Raw genomic sequence first — 16821 nt, forward strand, 5'->3', positions numbered from 1 at the left:
GGGGGTTACACAAGATGACCCTCGTGGTCCCTTGCAACTCTAGGATTCTATGATACTTCTTGAACAAAGCATACCATAGTTAAACTTTGGCATTCACTCCCTTTTTTTAAAAAAAATAATTTTTATTAACCGGCCAATCAAATCAAATTAAATCACATCACATAAATTCCGAATCACAAAGCCGAATTTTAAATTTTGTTGTTGAGGGGACCCATATTTCAAGATCCGAAGGGGGGTTCTGATCATCATCTTGCTACTGCTTTAATGTCCAAATCAGTCCAAATCAATCCAAACAGAGTTCATAATTCTGTCCAGTCTTATCTTGCTGTTTCCACATCACATCTTGTTCATATATTTTCTCTTTTTTCTTTATGATCTCTTCTGATAGTCTCCTTAAGCCGATAAACACCAATAATAATCCTGTGTGAATTTTTCCGTTCTTCCAATCCTCAAATCGAGATGGTTTCCATATATCATCGCCTTCATAGATAACATCGCTCTTTCCATCGTTAATTACAAAACTTTGGCATTCACTCCCACAGGAGAACACCAAACTGGATGGCTTTAAAAGTGAGTCGGACAAATCCATGGAGGAGCATGCTATTAGTGGCTAATGTTCTACAATCAGGCTCTGCTTCCCTGCTTCCCACAGGCATCTGGTTGGTCACTGTGAGTACAGGATGCTGGGTTGCCATATACCCTCTTTTTCCAGGACAGGTCCTCTTTTTCATGATGAGAGTTGCTATAGAGATCCATAGTTAAAAGTAAAGGTAAAGGGTAAAGGGACCCCTGACCATTAAGTCCAGTCGTGACTGAGGGTTGCGTTCATCTTGCTTTATTGGCCGAGGGAGCCGGCTACAGCTTCCAGGTCATGTGGCCAGCATGACTAAGCCACTTCTGTTGAACCAGAGCAGTGCATGGAAACACTGTTTACCTTCCCGCCAGAGCAGTACCTATTTATCTACTTGTACTTTGATGTGCTTTTGAACTGCTAGGTTGGCAGGAGCAGGGACCGAGCAATGGACCCTGTTGTGGGGATTTTAACCGCTGACCGTCATCGGCAAGTCCTAGGCTCTGTGGTTTAACCCACAGCGCCACCCATGTCCCTCAAATAGTTAAAAGTAGATGTCGGCAAATATGTCCTCTTTTTTTCTCTTCAAAGTATGGCAACCCAAAGACCCTTTGGCTCGATCCATAAGCAGGGCTCTTCTTTATGGTCTCTCGAAATATCAGTTGCCAGGGAGCAGAAATGGGGAGAGGCCTTTTGTGCTTATGTTCTATAGGCATCTGGTTGGCGGCTGTGAGGAGGCTGTATTAAATGGCCATTTGGTCTGATCCAGCAGGGCTTCTTCTTCATTCTGTCTGTTGGGCAGTTGTTACAGGAACAAAGACATGCTTCTGTTAAAAAAGAAAGAAAAAAGTGGCACCTTAGCCTGCTGTTTGCTACGGAAAACATTTGGTGGGAGGAATTAAAATAGCTATTCAAATTATTCAGTACTGAAATATCAACACTTCCCAGTGGGGCAGCAGAATATGTTGCTGCAAAACAGCAGAGTCTTGTGGTACCTGGAAGACCAACACATTTATTGTGGCATAAGCTTTCATGGACTAGGACCCACGTAACCAGATGTATGACATGTAAGTCTCACTTAAACTTCTCTCTCTCTCTCTCTCCCTCTCTCTCTCTCTCTCTCTCACACACACACACACACACACACACACACACGTAAGGGGGGGTGGGGAGAGAAAGAGTTATAAGCAGTGGGATTAAAGGGAGTTGTTCAATTCTACAATTCTATGACTTCATTCAGTGGACTTATGCAATGCTGAAACAAAGGGAGGAAGAAGACACTGCCTTACGGAACCTCACAAAACATGCATTGTGGGCCTCAGCAGAAAGTTCCTCCAGTACCAGCTTCTGGGAAACAGTCTTTCAGCAAGTAGGATGAGAACGACTGTAGCAAAGTTGCTTCAGCTCCCATCCTGAACAGCCAGGCTAGAGAAAGCTACTGTGGTTGTGATTCTGAAATCTGCAGAGAGGCTTAAGAAAACTGACTGGATCACAGTTGTCTGCATGTCTTCTCCCAGTGCTGGTCATTCAGCAGGGTGATGAAGGTGTTTTTTTAGCATGGAACCTAGTCTCGAACCCAGATTAAAATGGATCTAGATCAGGGCAGCAAACCCGCAACCTGCCTAAATATTTTATTTTAGTTCCTTCCCCACATTTTCAAAAATATATATTGCTGCCTGCTTCCTTGCTTTGATACTGTGACACCAAACATTTTTTCTGGCGCACCAAGCACCCCCATTTGTCTATTAATTTAAAAAACTTAGTAATGTTTCTTCCACCTTACTGCTTCACTGAGATGCCAAACATTTTCTGAAACCCCCTAATTTGTCCATTTTAAAAATGTTTTTAATTTATTTTTAGATGTCTATTTTAAAACTGACTACTCCTGCATTCCCCTTGATACAATTGTTATGTGAAAATGCTTTTGTGGTCCCCAAGTCCCCCTATGTGCCCTCTTAAAAAAAGAAAATATTATGATCTAGATAATCAGCCCAATCGAAAAATGTCTGGAGTAGTACAGCTGCTTACCCCTTCAGCACTTTCTCTCCCTCTGAGGCTTGTGCTGTGATCCTCACCACTCTGTTGCCCTTTTTGCTGCCTGTTACAAAAGGGAAAGAGGAAAAATAGGGATGGGAATGTTAAGTCACCTGCAAACACCTGCCACTTGCCGCCTCCTCTTCCTCCTCCTCCTCTCTCTTTCTTGTGGTAGCAGTACAGCAGAGTCATGGACTCATGCTGTGGGTGGGTGTTGTGCACACACACACCATTCCAGACATTTTCTTCCAATAAAAATACCATATTGGACAAGCAGTGTCTCCATCCCTTTCCCCCAAGATGCCTAGTGCAACCTAGCTCATTAGTGCAAATGGGGCACAGCTCCACCAACCTGATTCTGTCCTCAAGCAGCGCCCACCTGCCTGCCTACCTGCAGACGCTCCAAGTGTCTCTATTTTCCAGGGGCATCCCTAATTTTGAGAAGCCGTCCCAGTTCCTGATTTGAGAGCCAGTGTGGTGTAGTGGTTAAGAGCGGTAGTCTCGTAATCTGGGGAACCGGGTTTGCGTCTCCGCTCCTCCACATGCAGCTGCTGGGTGACCTTGGGCTAGTCACACTTCTCTGAAGTCTCTCAGCCCCACTCACCTCACAGAATGTTTATTGTGGGGGAGGAAGGGAAAGGGGAGTGAAAGGCGGGATATCAAATCCAAACTCTTCTTCTTCTTGTTGATTCTGGAATGTCTTGCTTTTCTTCAGGCTGTCCCTATTTTTATTGGAGAAATGTTGGAGGGTATGGTAGGATGTCCCTATTTTCACTGGAGAAATGTTGGAGGGTATGGTAGGATGTCCCTATTTTCACTGGAGAAATGTTGGATGATATGGAGTTATCCGACTCCCAAGCCATCTGAAGGCAATCCAGTATAGGGAAGTTTTGTAATGTTTAATGTTTTCTTATGTTTTTATACAGTATATATTGGAAGCTGCCCAGAGTGCTGGGGCAACCCATTAAGATGTGTGGTGTATAAATAGTCAAATTATCATGGTGGAATGGGACGTCCCTATTTTCATCAGAGAAATGTTGGAGGGTATGTACTTGCTTAAAATCCAGGCCAGGTTGCAGCAACTTCCCGATAGCTTCTTCCACATCCTTATGTTGAATGTTTTCTTTAAATGTATAGGTTCATCACTGTTCCACCCGATGTGTATGTCTTTAAGGGGCCAGAGCAAGGGCCAGAGCAAGATAACGAGACCCAGCTTTACAGCTGTGAAACATAGCAGGTGCTGCTGAGTTGTACTGATTAAGCTGTGTTGGCAATTGGGTGTAGTATATAAGGAGCAGCACCTAGCTCTCCCATTACCCTGGGGGATGGGTTGGTGGTTGAGTCTGGTTTGTTGTTGATGTATTTAGTGTATAAGGAGTTTTTGTTTTTGTAATGAAAACCTTGTTTAAGTTATTTTTGAGTCCCTTTTTAATGCATGGTCTCCCCAGCAAGCTCTCTGCAGCGCTACCATACTGCAAAAGCCAACATCTTTGTCTCAGTGTCCTTCCCTTCTTTCCCGCCATGTTGCTTCATAGGCTGCAAACCTCTTGGGGTCAGGGACAGGTCATTTTCTTCTCTATTATGTGTCGGCACACAGATAATAAAATTGGAAAGGGCCTCAAAGGTCTCTAGTCAACCCCCCTGCCAATGCAGGAAACCCAGCACTTCAGTACTGCTAACACTGCAGATAGACTTCACCCTCGGAGGCACACTCCATTGCCTGTTGAGACAGTCAGATGCCAACCAGTATTACAGTGCCTGCGCCAGAGTCAACCCATTATTTACAACACTCAGGTGGGAACATAAAGACATAGCTCAGTGGTAAGGCAACTGCTTTACAAGTACTTGTAGAAGGTCCCAAGTTCAATCCCTGGCTTCTCCAGCTAGAGATGAAAGAAAGACCCTCTGTTTAAGAAGGAGGGCAAAGGGCCCTATCTTACACATCCTGGCTGGGGCCAGTAGCCCAGCTGGTTTGCCTCCAGTCTCATGTCTAGCCTATTTCCACCGATGAAGCAAGACTGCAGCACTATTGGTTTCTGTTCTTCGACTTGCAAGCTGAGAAATGAAACTTTCACTTCTGCAGAAAAAAATGCATGTGGACTTAACCTTTGCAGCAGTTTCCTTTAACACTAGAAAGATGAGAAACTAAGTTCTGTGAGGGTCTTGGGCTTGTCCCATTTAATTTGCATAGCCCACATCCATAGTCCTCAAAAAACACCAATCCTGATGCTCCCCCCCCCTATAAATTTGGGATTACCTGATGTCATGGGTGTAGCCAGGCCTTTTGTTGGGGGGGCAGGTCTCTTGTTGCGGGGACAGAATCTCAGTTACCTATGTATTTTTATTTATTTTTATTTATTGGGGGGACAGCTGCCCCCCCGCCTATGCCCATGCCTGATATGATGATAATCTGATATTTTGGGGGAACATCAGGCTCCTAAACACTCCACTCGGGATATGTGAACCAATTGTCATTTTCTGCTTTTCATTTTTCCATGCCTGCACACTCCTCAAAGCTTTCATTTCTGTTTTGGCTGTGCTTCTAAATATTTCTGATGTGCTCGGGAAGGGAGGAATACACCTCACTTTTTATCTCTCCCGATTTGCTCAAAACCAGGGAACTGCGAATTCACAATTGCCAAACTGTGTGCTTTTGCACACTTCTTGGTGGGGAGGCGTTGTTAAAAACAAAACAAAACACCAAGTTGCAGGCACAGCAATCTGCGCCTGTCCGTACTTAATAGCCATAACAGAAGCAACAGATTAGAAGGCAGAGACTAAAGAAAAGATCAGAGTTGCTTCTCATATGATAGCCATCTTGAACTACCTTAAGGGCTGTCACGTGGAACAAGCTTGTTTTCCCCTGCTCTGGAGGGCAGAACTCGAACCAATGGCTTCAAGTTACAAGAAAAGAGATTCCAACTAAACACCAGGAAGAGCCTTCTGATAGTAAGAGCTGTTCAACAGTGGAACAGTCTCCCTCGAGAGGTTGTGGACTCTCCTTCCTTGGAGATTTTTAAGCAGAAGTTGGGTGGCCCTCTGTCATGGATGCTTTAGCTGAGCTTCCTGCATTGCCAGGGGTTGGACTCATTGACCCTTGGGGTTTGTTAAGAGTGCTGGGAATTGTAGTTCGTAAGGGGTAACTGGATATGGAATAACTGATTGGTTCAAAATTGGGAAAGGAGTACAACAAGGCTGTATATTGTCTCCCTGCTTATTTAAATTATATGCAGAATTCATCATGCGAAAGGCTGGGCTGGATGAACCCAAGCAGGAATTAAGATTGCCGGAAGAAATACCAACAACCTCAGATATGCAGATGATACAACCTTGATGGCAGAAAGTGAGAAGGAATTAAAGAACCTTTTAACGAGGGTGAAAGAGGAGAGCACAAAATATGGTCTGAAGCTCAACATCAAAAAAACAAAGATCATGGCCACTGGTCCCATCACCTCCTGGCAAATAGAAGGGGAAGAAATGGAGGCAGTGAGAGATTTTACTTTCTTGGGCTCCATGATCACTGCAGATGGTGACAGCAGTCACGAAATTAAAAGATGCCTGCTTCTTGGGAGAAAAGCAATGACAAACCTAGACAGCATCTTAAAAAGCATCTTAAAGCTATGGTTTTCCCAGTAGTGATGTATGGAAGCGAGAGCTGGACCATAAAGAAAGCTGATCACCGAAGAATTGATGCTTTTGAATTATGGCGCTGGAGGAGACTCTTGAGAGTCCCATGGACTGCAAGAAGATCAAACCTATCCATTCTTAAGGAAATCAGCCCTGAGTGCTCACTGGAAGGACAGACCGTGAAGCTGAGGCTCCAATACTTTGGCCACCTCATGAGAAAAGAAGACTTCTTGGAAAAGACCCTGACGTTGGGAAAGATGGAGGGCACAAGGAGAAGGGGACGACAGAGGACGAGATGGTTGGACAGTGTTCTCGAAGCTACAAACATGAGTTTGACCAAAGTGCAGGAGGCAGTGGAAGACAGGAGTGCCTGGCATGCTCTGGTCCATGGGGTCACAAAGAGTCAGACACGACTAAACAACAACAAAAGGGGTAAGCAACAATTCCCAGGATTCTTGGAGAGGGAATGTGCTTTAAATGAATCGTTCCATACCATGACTGCTTGCTTGTACTACTTTCAAATCATCTTTATTGATTTTCAGATGTACACCCAATCATCTCCATTGATTTTCAGACATGCATCCAAACATCTATCGACCAACTCAAATGGCACAACAGAAATAAACAAGTGAAATACAGATCCAAACAGAAAAGGCATCAGTATGCCTCATATTATCTGCTATGATAGCGAGTATCAAACCCAGTGGGTTGGTTGTGCTTCTTTGGAAGAGAACAGGGGTAGGTGAGAATCAGTATTAAGAGTTGGTAGGGACCTCAAAGTCCACCCTACTGCAGACAGCTTTACACCACTTTTAATAGTTATTGCGTCCCCTAATCCTGGGAACTATATTTTTCCTCTTCCAGAGCTACAATTTCCAGCACCTCTTACAACCTATAGTTCCCAGGATTCTTTGTGGCGGAAGGCGTATGATTTCAGTGTACCGTATGTGCCAAAGTAACCCAAAGACTTGGGCTACAATCCTAACACCACCTTGTCTGGCAGTAAGCTCTGTTGAATTCAGTGGGACTTCCTTGTGAGAGCTGCCGCTATAGTTACTAGCCGTAACTAGCCAGCCGTAACTTAGGGATCCTAGATCACAAGGATCCTAGAATCGAAGAGTCGGAAGGGACCCCAAAGGGTCATCTAGCCCAACCCCCTTGCAAGACAGGGATCCTGCCAACTATAGCTGTCTCTGGATGGGCTCGATCTTGGCCACTCCCTTCTGTAGTGTATCAGATACCGACTCTTCCACCTCTCCGCCTTTGGGACTGAATGCCCACCGTCTTTGCCCCACATCCCCCTCTAAAAGTGCCCGCCCCACTCCTCAGCTCCGAGACATTCCCCGCCTCTTTCCCAAACGGAGCTAAATCGCTTTCGGTTTCCATTTCGCCGGAATCGAAAGCGACTGGTATCTTTAAAGCGCAGCAGTCGCTGCTTCCCCCGCCCTCCGCCTTGAGGCGAGGTAGGGCGGCGGACCTATTTTGCTCTTTAGTCATCGTCGGCCGGGAAGCTGCGCGGGGATCTTCGCACCTACATCTTCCAAGAGACGCGGTGAGTAATAACAGACCGCAGGTGATGGGGACCGATTCAACAGGACTCCTGGGCTCCTTGGGAGGAGTAACGGGGTTTAAACAGGCTTAGAAGAAGTACGAGCGTCTCTGGAAACACAGCGAAATGCTCTGATCCTAAACATATTTGCTTAGTTAATACAGACACTTCTAGCCCACCTTTCCTCCAAAGAGCGCAAGGTGCCTCGTTCGTATTTTATCCTCCCAGCAGCCCTGGGAAGCAGGCGAGGCTGAGAGATCGGCATCTGCGAGCCATCGCTTTTGAGGTTTTCCTCACCTAGCAAATTCCCCGCAGAAGCAAAAAGCTAATACTTCAGGCGGGGGATAAAAATATATAGCTCGGCCTTGTTCCTATCGCTCTAATTTCTACTTGCAGGGAACTTGCCTTTTCTTTTTATAAAACTTGGGAGGGAAAGTTAAAACGTCGACTTGCCTTGACGTTTAGCCTTGTCGACTAAAATGGTGCAGTGCTGGGCTCTTAGACCTCATTCTCCTAGTGTAGACTTGGCTTATAGTGTGACTATGCAGTAGAAATACAAATATGGCTGTATTCTAAATGGTGCTGCGTGAAATTACCACCGTTTTGCATTCTGGGGAACCTCCTGCGTCTAGTTACAGATAGGTAGCCGTGTTCTCCTGAAGAAGTGTGCATGCACAGGAAAGCTCATACCAAGAACTAACTTAGTTGGTCTTTAAGGTGCTACTGGAAGGAATTTTTTTATTTTGACTCCTGCGTCTAGTTGGCCTGGCTGGCAGGCATTCAAAAGGCGAAACTTTCCCTACTGTCTGGATGCAGTGATAATCAGGGAAGGCCTTGTCACTTGAATGAATTTTGTTTCCCTGCATACAGCAATTAAAAGAAAGGCTGAAGAATGTGAGGTGGCAAGTGAGCAGCCCCACTGTTCTGGTACCCAAGCAATTCCTATAAAACTGTAGTTGGGAATCTACAAATGTAAACCCCTCTCCTTTGCTTTCTTGACACTCACCCCAGACACCATCTGGGCTCTGCATCCTCCTCCATTGTTTTTGGATGGCTTGGAAGGTGTCCTTGAACATTTTTGATACTGCCTTTTGTTTGCATAGATATATAAGTTTGTGTCCATCTAGAAACCTCTAGCGTTGAGTTTGCTGGGATGTTTCTTTCTTGATGAGGGTAAGAGGCACACCCATTTCTCTGTCCACTTTTTGCTTCTTGCCATGCCCACCACAGGCATGTGATGCCCAGAATGTGGACTTTGGGCTGAAAAAAAGGTTTCAGTCAGAGCACATCCTCTCTTATCAACCCTTGGTAGGAAACACAAAAATTTCTCCGGAAATGATGATTCTGCAATAGTTGTAACGGATCATGTGCTTCCATTGTGTTCTGGCTCTGTAAATGTGTTGTTTATTGTGTGTTTGGCTGTCTTGATGGCTGAAAAGGAGTGAACCAAATAACCTCAGTGGCCTGTGATGACCAGGGGATGTGTCTCTTCCCCTTACGTGTTTGTGATCCATTCTTCCAAAGTGCTCCCCTTAAAATTAGGGGAGCTGAACAAGTTTACAGTTGGGTCTGTAGTTTGAAATGATGCAGGGATATTTGATAAATTATTAGTAGGGTCCACGCTACTAGGTTAAGCAAAATGCAGCTGGACTGAGAAACATGAGAAAAGACAGGAATATTAGGAGGTGAACAGTGGAAAGCCTTGGGAGGAAAGTTCCCATACAATAATACTTCAGTATAATTTAGGGAAACATCACTTTAAAATATGCAGAAGTGATTTTTAACACCTTTTAGGTTGTAACAATTAAAAAAAATTAAAAAGTTTTGTTGGAGGGGATGTTGGGGAGTTGGATCTTATATGTGGTGGGATTGTAAGTATGTTGCCAAATTTTGGAGAAATATTTTTAATGAAACCTCAGCAGTAATTGTCGGGGGGGGGGGGCAGGGAAGGGATCCCCAAAGCACCTGAACTGGATCTGTTATTACAGGGGGAAATCAGAAAAGCTTACATAAACAAGTTCTTGGTGGGGCTCCAAGAATCTCAGTGACGAGATTTGGAGGGGGGGACTTACAAGAGTTGAAACACAGCAAAATAGTACAACACAGCATGGGAAATCATGTTAATTGACGTATTGATAAGGGTACGTTTGACCTAGGGTAAAAAAGAGAGACATTTTTGGTGGCCCTTTATTATGTACACAAGAAAGGTGGTGTGAAACCTATGCCACTGGTCTTTAGAAATATCTGGATTATGTAACTTTTATTTGTTCAAAGGCAACATACTCTCAGGAAAAGAACAGTGCAGGCTTGATTCTTTGTATACGCTGTCTAGTTTATTTGTAGGTTCATTTTATTTTGTAATCTTTGGAATGCTTTTGGTGTCAAAGGTTTTAATTTAATAAACAATAACTATAATAAATAGTAAAAAGGTTGTATGCCTGCATAAGAAAATGAATAAAAGATGAACTGACACAGGACAAGAACTGGGAGTTGGCAAGAGTTCAAGGAACTTGATAAGGTGCTGAGAGTTGTTAGGAGACCCCTGTTCCCTTCACAGAGCTACAAATCTCAAGAGTGATTTAACAATAAACCCCTCTTCCCAGAGAACTCTGGCAATTGTCCTCCTGTGAAGGGAATTAGAGGTTCCTTAACAACCCTCAGCACCCTTAACCAACTACAGTTTCCAGGAATCTTTGGGGGAAGCCACAACTGTTAAAATGGTATAATAGTGGCTTAAATGTATATCTGGCAAAATAGTGGTTTAAATAAATATCAGCAACCTTTCCTGTCCACCTCATGAAATTGTTGCACAGTCTGTTGAAAACAAAAAGCACATTCCAGATCACAGTCAATCTTAAGTAAGCTTACTCTAAAGTGAGTTGGTCCCAATGGCTTAAAAGGACTTAATTTTAAATTGTGTTGTGAGGGGTTATTGGGTTTTGTTTTGATTTTGATTATGTACTTTGTGTTTTTATATTGTGATTTTATCCTGTGAACTGCCCTGAGACCTGCAGGTACAGAGCGGCCTACAAATTTTATAAGTTACAGTAATAATAATTTAGTAAACGTGTTTTAGATTGGAAGCAGATGACAGAGAAAGATGCCACACTGCTTGTGGCAGGCTTGGACTGTTTGCTTTTGCCTTTGGTAACAGAAGTCACATCCTTACCATACATTTAAAGCACCTGGTTTTCCCCAAAGAATCCTGGGAACTGTAGTTTCTTCCTCACATAAGCTACAGTTTCCAGCACACATAACAAACTGCAGCCTGGCAGGGTTTTCTATTGTTCCAAAATCCCTTTGATGAGAGATGAGTGGAGGGGGGAGAGTGTTTGTAACATCATGGTAAGTGATTCCTCTTGTCCGTTTTGTTAAAAAATGTCCATTTACAGAAGGAACAATAGTTTATGAGCTCTTTTTTTGTTCAGTGGGGACCAATGTGCAAATTGTATTGGTGAGATTATACACTCAATTTTTTCCTCATTCTGCATTTTTCTCCTCACTTTTGCAGGTATCAACATGTCTCAGGGGCAGAAGAAGAGGTGAGAAATGCAGTGCGTGTGTATCCATGGGATTTCTCATGGACAAAAAAATGCTAGTGAGACTGTGCTGGATGTGCTGATCATAGAACTGTAGAGTTGAAAGGGACCTAAAGGGTCATCTAGTCCAACCCCCTGCCATGCAGGGATCTCAGCTAAGGCATCCGTGACAGGTGGCCATCCAACTCTGATTAAAAACCTCCAAGGAAGGAGAGTCCACCATCTCCCGAGGGAGACTGTTCCAATGTCAAACAGCTCTTACCACCAGAGAGTTCTTTCTGATGTTTAGTTAGAACCAAAACTATCTGGGATCTGATAACACCTTGCTTAAAACATTGCTGACTCTTCCTCCAAGGAGCTCAGAGCTAGACCGAGTGTGTGAAGAACTGGCCCAAGGTCACCCAGTGAGCTCTGTGGCTCTGAGGGTTAGGCTGTGGGCAGGAGACTGTGGTGAGAGCTTGTCGTGAGAACCAAAAGTTAAATGAGGCAGGATGAAGAAGCAAGTTAGGAACAAAAGGCTACAGACCTCTGGGTATAGGGTACAGTGGTACCTCGGGTTACATATGCTTCAGGTTGCAGACGCTTCAGGTTACAGACTCCGCTAACCCAGAAATAGTACCTCGGGTTAAGAACTTTGCTTCAGGATGAGAACAGAAATTGTGCTCTGGCAGCGCAGCACCAGCAGGAGGCCCCATTAGCTAAAGTGGTGCTTCAGGTTAAGAACAGTTTCAGGTTAAGAATGGACCTCCGGAACGAATTAAGTACTTAACCCGAGGTACCACTGTATAATAATAATAATAATAATAATAATAATAATAATAATAATACTCGAGATGTCAGGGAGACAAGCCTTGAACAAGGCTTACCTGGAACAAGAAGTTCACTTACAGTTTTTGCTGGCCAGTAGGATCCAATAGCTAAGCTGGGTCAGTAGTGGCAGCCCAGGGTCCTTTGAATACTAAATTGTCCAGGCAGATGCCACAACAATGCAGTGTCACTCAGGAGGGAAACCTGCACACAGACCCAACAGCAGAGTGAGGATTTAAACTAGGAGTTAGGAACCTTTGGACCAGGGGCCAGTTGCCTCCTTATTCTGTTTATAGTGTTTCTCACCCCTGCTAAACTTAAGGTTGCAAAGGCCTTCTATTGTAGCCAATAGTAAGCTTTCCCCCAAGCTCAATTGGGTTGTGTTGTTTTTAGGGTGGTGGGTTTGCAGCTGGGTCCAGAAGCGTGATTAATCCTTTTCTCTCCCCACTTATAAACCCTCCACAATGTCTTTTCAAAGAAGTCTTCTTTTGCCGCAATGGTTGTATGAGAAGGATGATCTTTGGGAAGAGTGCAGTTGGAGAGGGAAGGGTTAACCCATCTCTCTTCTCAGCTGAGATTTCCAGGAATCTCTCTCTTTCTCTCTCCTGGCAATTAGGCTTGCTAAAAGTTAGAAGGCTTTTTTCAACCCCAGTTGCTGTGCATGTTAATACATCTCTGTCTCTCTCTGTATATGCATGTGCACCTGTGTATGCTTGTATTATTGTGCATTTGGTGGCTACACACACACGACTGGGAATGTGGCTCTCACAGAGGTGAAGCTAGCTGCTGCGGCACCAGGAGCTGCGCACATGTTGTGCACCCAGGGGGCAGGGCGAGTGTCCCAGGGGGGCGCTGCCTGCGCCGAGCGTCCCAGGGGGCGAGACACCTAGGGGGGCAAAGCAAGCCACCCATGGCAGGTTGCTTCCTGGGCAGGGTGGGGGCAGGGAGGGAGCCACGCCGCTTTGCCAGCAGCCTTCCTCCCTTCCCTCTTCCTTTTGACAGCTCAGGAGAGGCTCCCCCCCAAAGGAAGCGGGGGGGGGGGCAATGGCGAACTGCTCATCCGCAACTCCCAAGCCTCCTTCGAGCTGTCAAAACGAAGGGGGAAGGGGGGAAGGCTGCTGGCAAGGCGGCACAGCTCTGCCCCTTCCCCTGATGGCTTGGGATATGCTTGGGAGTCGTGGGCGGGCAGTGTGCCAAACATCAACCCCCTCCGTGATGACACCCGGGGTGGACCGCCCCCACCGGCCCCCCTTCCTCCACCCCGGTTACTGTAGCTACACCGTTGCTACAGTTTACTTGGGCAGTGCAAGGGTTGGGCGGGTCGGCAGTGAGGTCAAGGTTTCCCAGGTGCACCACCCCACCCCACAGCCTGGTCCTGTTTAGACTGAAGTCTCTCTGTTTCTATTCATAGACTCTAACTACTGTAACCGTCTGCCTTTCTTTCAGGAAGGGCTTTCGACAAAAATCACCTCCTGTCCTCAAATACTTGCAGGGTATCCTCCGCAAGTACCCAGATGGGGGTCAGATCTTAAAAGTAAGTTTTTAAAGCACTGGGCCTGGGCTTTTTGCATTTGCCGTTTTTGAGAGCAAAGGCGTTTCACATGGATTGCATTTTAAGTAGGGCTCGAACAACTTGCGTGTTCACAGAGAGGAGGCAGCCAAACACCCGGATTTCTTGGGAAGAGAAGACTGCAAGTTTAGAGCAGGAAGCTGTTCTGAAGCGCAGGCCCAAAGGACGGCTTGTGGGAGTGGTTGGGTGCAGGGGTACCAAAGAAGGATGCCAAAAACATCAGAATGGCCAGTTCTAGTGCAATATTAAAGAAGGTGCAGATTTGCAGCAAAGAAGCCTGCCAGGTCTCCCAGCCTTTACAGATGCGGGACAGACACAGCAGCAAGGAGATGGCTTGTCCTCACTTTTCTAAATAGGTAAAGTTTGAAAGGGGTGATATTGACGACCCCTGTATATGTCTAGCAGTTTATGGAATGTGGGACTGGTATCCATGTAGCAATTTCCACAGTCTGTTTGTGTTGACCCCTGGCATTTCTTCCTACTCTCATTCTCTTCTTCTTTCTGAAGGAGCTGATCCAAAATGCAGATGATGCGGGGGCTGAAGAGGTGATCTTGCTCTATGATGCACGGAGTTTTGGAACTCAGAGCCTTTTCTCAGAGGGGCTGGCAAGCACCCAAGGTATGGATTAGACACCTCCCAATGGTGGGTGTTCTGGGGGGCCCAGCAGAGAAATCACAATGTCTCCTATAGGGAGGAAGTTGGCTGGATGAAATTCATAATAATTTTTCAGGGATGCTTTCAAGGGTCAAAGGCTTCCTTCTTAGCAGTCAGTAGCCAAGGCTTCTCTAAGTTCTTCTTATATTGACCAGAATGATTCTTTGTGCCTGGGAAGGCAGCAGTGAACTTCCTCTACTTTGGGGCCGTTTCGTCCCACAATGCATCCGAGGAAAGTTGCCATGATGTAGTGTCCTTCCAGGTGCCTTGTGGGAGGGAAATATGGCTGGCCACTGTACAGTAGTTTCCCACATTCTCATTTCTGTGCTACAATATCCATTTTGGGATAGATGGAAAACACTGGCCTTATATGCTCTCACAATGACTGTTTTTTTTTTAAAAAAAATAATATTTATTAATTTTCAACCATTTAAACACAGCAAAACAGAAAAACAAAAAAAGAAAGAACAAAAAAAGAAAAAAAAGAAAAACATAGAACTAACAAAGCAAGACACAAACCATTTCAAACACAAAACAATTTCAATGTCTTATTTTTCATTCCCTTATTTCCACGACCTCCTCACACCTCCCTTTTTGTTTTCCACTTCTGTTAATTATTTCAGCAATTCCTTTCCATCTTCCTCTGTTTTCTATCCTATAATTATCTTAACATATTCTAGCCTTATTTTCCCTTTAATACACTATTAATCTATTTATACTTGATTCTTTATAACATTTCTACTAAAGCCATATAACTTCATTCCAACATTTTTCTAACATTCATTATTTTTACAGTGTTTCTATAAACAGTCTTAAACTTTTTCCAATCTTCTTCCACCGACTCTTCTCCCTGGTCTCGGATTTCTGCCAGTCATTTCCGCCAATTCCATATAGTCCATCAACTTCATCTGCCATTCTTCCCGAATGGATAAATCTTGTGTCTTCCAGTACTTCACAATGAGTATTCTTGCTGCTATTGTTGCATACATGAAAAAAATCCTATCCTTCTTTATCACCAATTGGCCGACCATGCCCAGGAGAAAGGCCTCTGGTTTCTTCGAAAGGGTATATTTAAATACCTTTTTCATTTCGTTATGAATCATCTCCCAGAGTGTCTTAATCCTTGGGCATGTCCACCAAAGGTGAACTCTAATCCTCAAATTCGTCTGTTTTTCTTTAAGTTCAGTCGTAGCAAGCGTCAACTTATGTTCATCAAATTGCCTCTGTAGGGCTGGGGCTCTCTTTCTCTTTCTCTCCAGTTGTGTCACTTTACCTTCAGCAGCAACAGCTTTTTCCCCAATTTCCTCCACAGTTTGCCATATCAAAATAGGTTCTTGTATCAATTTCTGGGTGGTTTCTGTATTGGTACTATTTATACTTTCTGTATTTAAGTTAGTTTTAGTAATTGAAACATCCACTTTCGCATTTACCATGTCCATTTTCCTGTGAAGCTGATCCAATGAGTCATTTATCTTGTATAATGCAGCCACTAAAGCCTCTTCTGTCGACATTCCTCTTGGTTTTAAATATACTAGTACAAAGACAACAACAAAAAGAGCAGGAGGGCCTAATGATAGACCTCTCCTGGATTGTTACCAAGTCCTCCCAGACCTTAATGTTTTGTCAACAGTTGACTGGTCTGTTTTTCCTCTTCCATTTACCATAACACTTAAAAGATTCAAGGTCAGTCCCAGAGTCTCACAGTTTTTAACTTGCAGCTGGAAATTCCCCTAGCCCAGCTCTTGTAAAGCAACCGGTTTCAAAGGCTTCCACTAGGGGGAAACAGTTTCTATTTGTAATAGTCAATAGTATCCTCTTTTAAACAATCCAAAATTAGTTTCAAATTAGTTACAATTTTCAGTTACGTTTACTCCTTTTTAAAGCAGCCGGAGACAGTAGAGACAATGTATTTCTCTTATTTAGCTAGCTGTCAATGAACGTTCTAAACGCTGTCAATGAACATTCCAAAAGACGTCAGTCCTACTAGCAGCCCGTTTCCAGGGTCAGAGCGGCGGTGTTTTAAGTCTCTTCGCTCTCTCCCGCAGGCATATTCAATCCGCAACTTCCCCCTCTCTTCTCCTGCCTCCAAGGGGGGGTTTAATGTTCTTTACCGTTGGAAATTTAATCTTTTACAAAAGACCTTCCAGGACTCCAGCTTGCAACTTCATTGCCTCAGTCTATTTACAAAAGGGGAAGGCGGACTTCCTGTTTTGAACCTCCCCGTTACGGTGCCAAATTAGACATTTAGAAATCCAATTCTTCCGTTTCAGCTTTACTCACAGGTAATTACTTTAAAATCAAATTGTCCACAGGAAAAGGTCAGCGCTCTCCGGCAACAGCTATGCGGCTTCGCTCTGTGGAAGAAGCAGACGATTTGATGCACCGCGCTGCTCACCCCACGTCGCTCCGGAGCCCCAAAAACCGGGGTTCCCCGCGAGTGGGGGGGGTGCAAAAGGTGCCCACCGAATC

The 16821-nt window shown here is 44.6% G+C and overlaps 1 protein-coding gene and 1 long non-coding RNA gene across 6 annotated transcripts in view; one reads left to right on the forward strand and one right to left on the reverse strand.

Annotated features, from left to right (window-relative positions):
• Window positions 1-135: 135 nt before the first annotated feature.
• The window catches only part of LOC308460720, a 40927-nt gene continuing 24241 nt past the window's right edge, over window positions 136-16821 (reverse strand). Inside the window, exons 5-9 of one of the 5 annotated variants that reach the window (XR_013978750.1) lie at window positions 12209-12331; window positions 4546-4682; window positions 2600-2669; window positions 1026-1398; window positions 136-861 (exon numbers count right to left, since the gene is read on the reverse strand). This is a non-coding gene — a long non-coding RNA (uncharacterized lncRNA). The other 4 variants (XR_013978748.1, XR_013978751.1, XR_013978749.1 and 1 more) reach the window with 4 other exon arrangements.
• LOC308460719 (sacsin-like) overlaps window positions 6739-16821 on the forward strand; it is a 30292-nt gene continuing 20209 nt past the window's right edge. The window contains exons 1-4 of the mRNA XM_080977234.1: window positions 6739-7784; window positions 11293-11323; window positions 13574-13661; window positions 14205-14316. Of these exons, the coding sequence (XP_080833360.1) occupies window positions 11301-11323; window positions 13574-13661; window positions 14205-14316 (223 nt within the window). The 5' untranslated portion in view covers window positions 6739-7784; window positions 11293-11300. The remainder of the gene's footprint in view (window positions 7785-11292; window positions 11324-13573; window positions 13662-14204; window positions 14317-16821) is intronic.

The sequence above is a fragment of the Podarcis pityusensis genome (genome assembly GCF_964106645.2).
Source record: "Podarcis pityusensis genome assembly, chromosome: 13".
In the NCBI taxonomy this organism is placed as follows: domain Eukaryota; kingdom Metazoa; phylum Chordata; class Lepidosauria; order Squamata; family Lacertidae; genus Podarcis; species Podarcis pityusensis.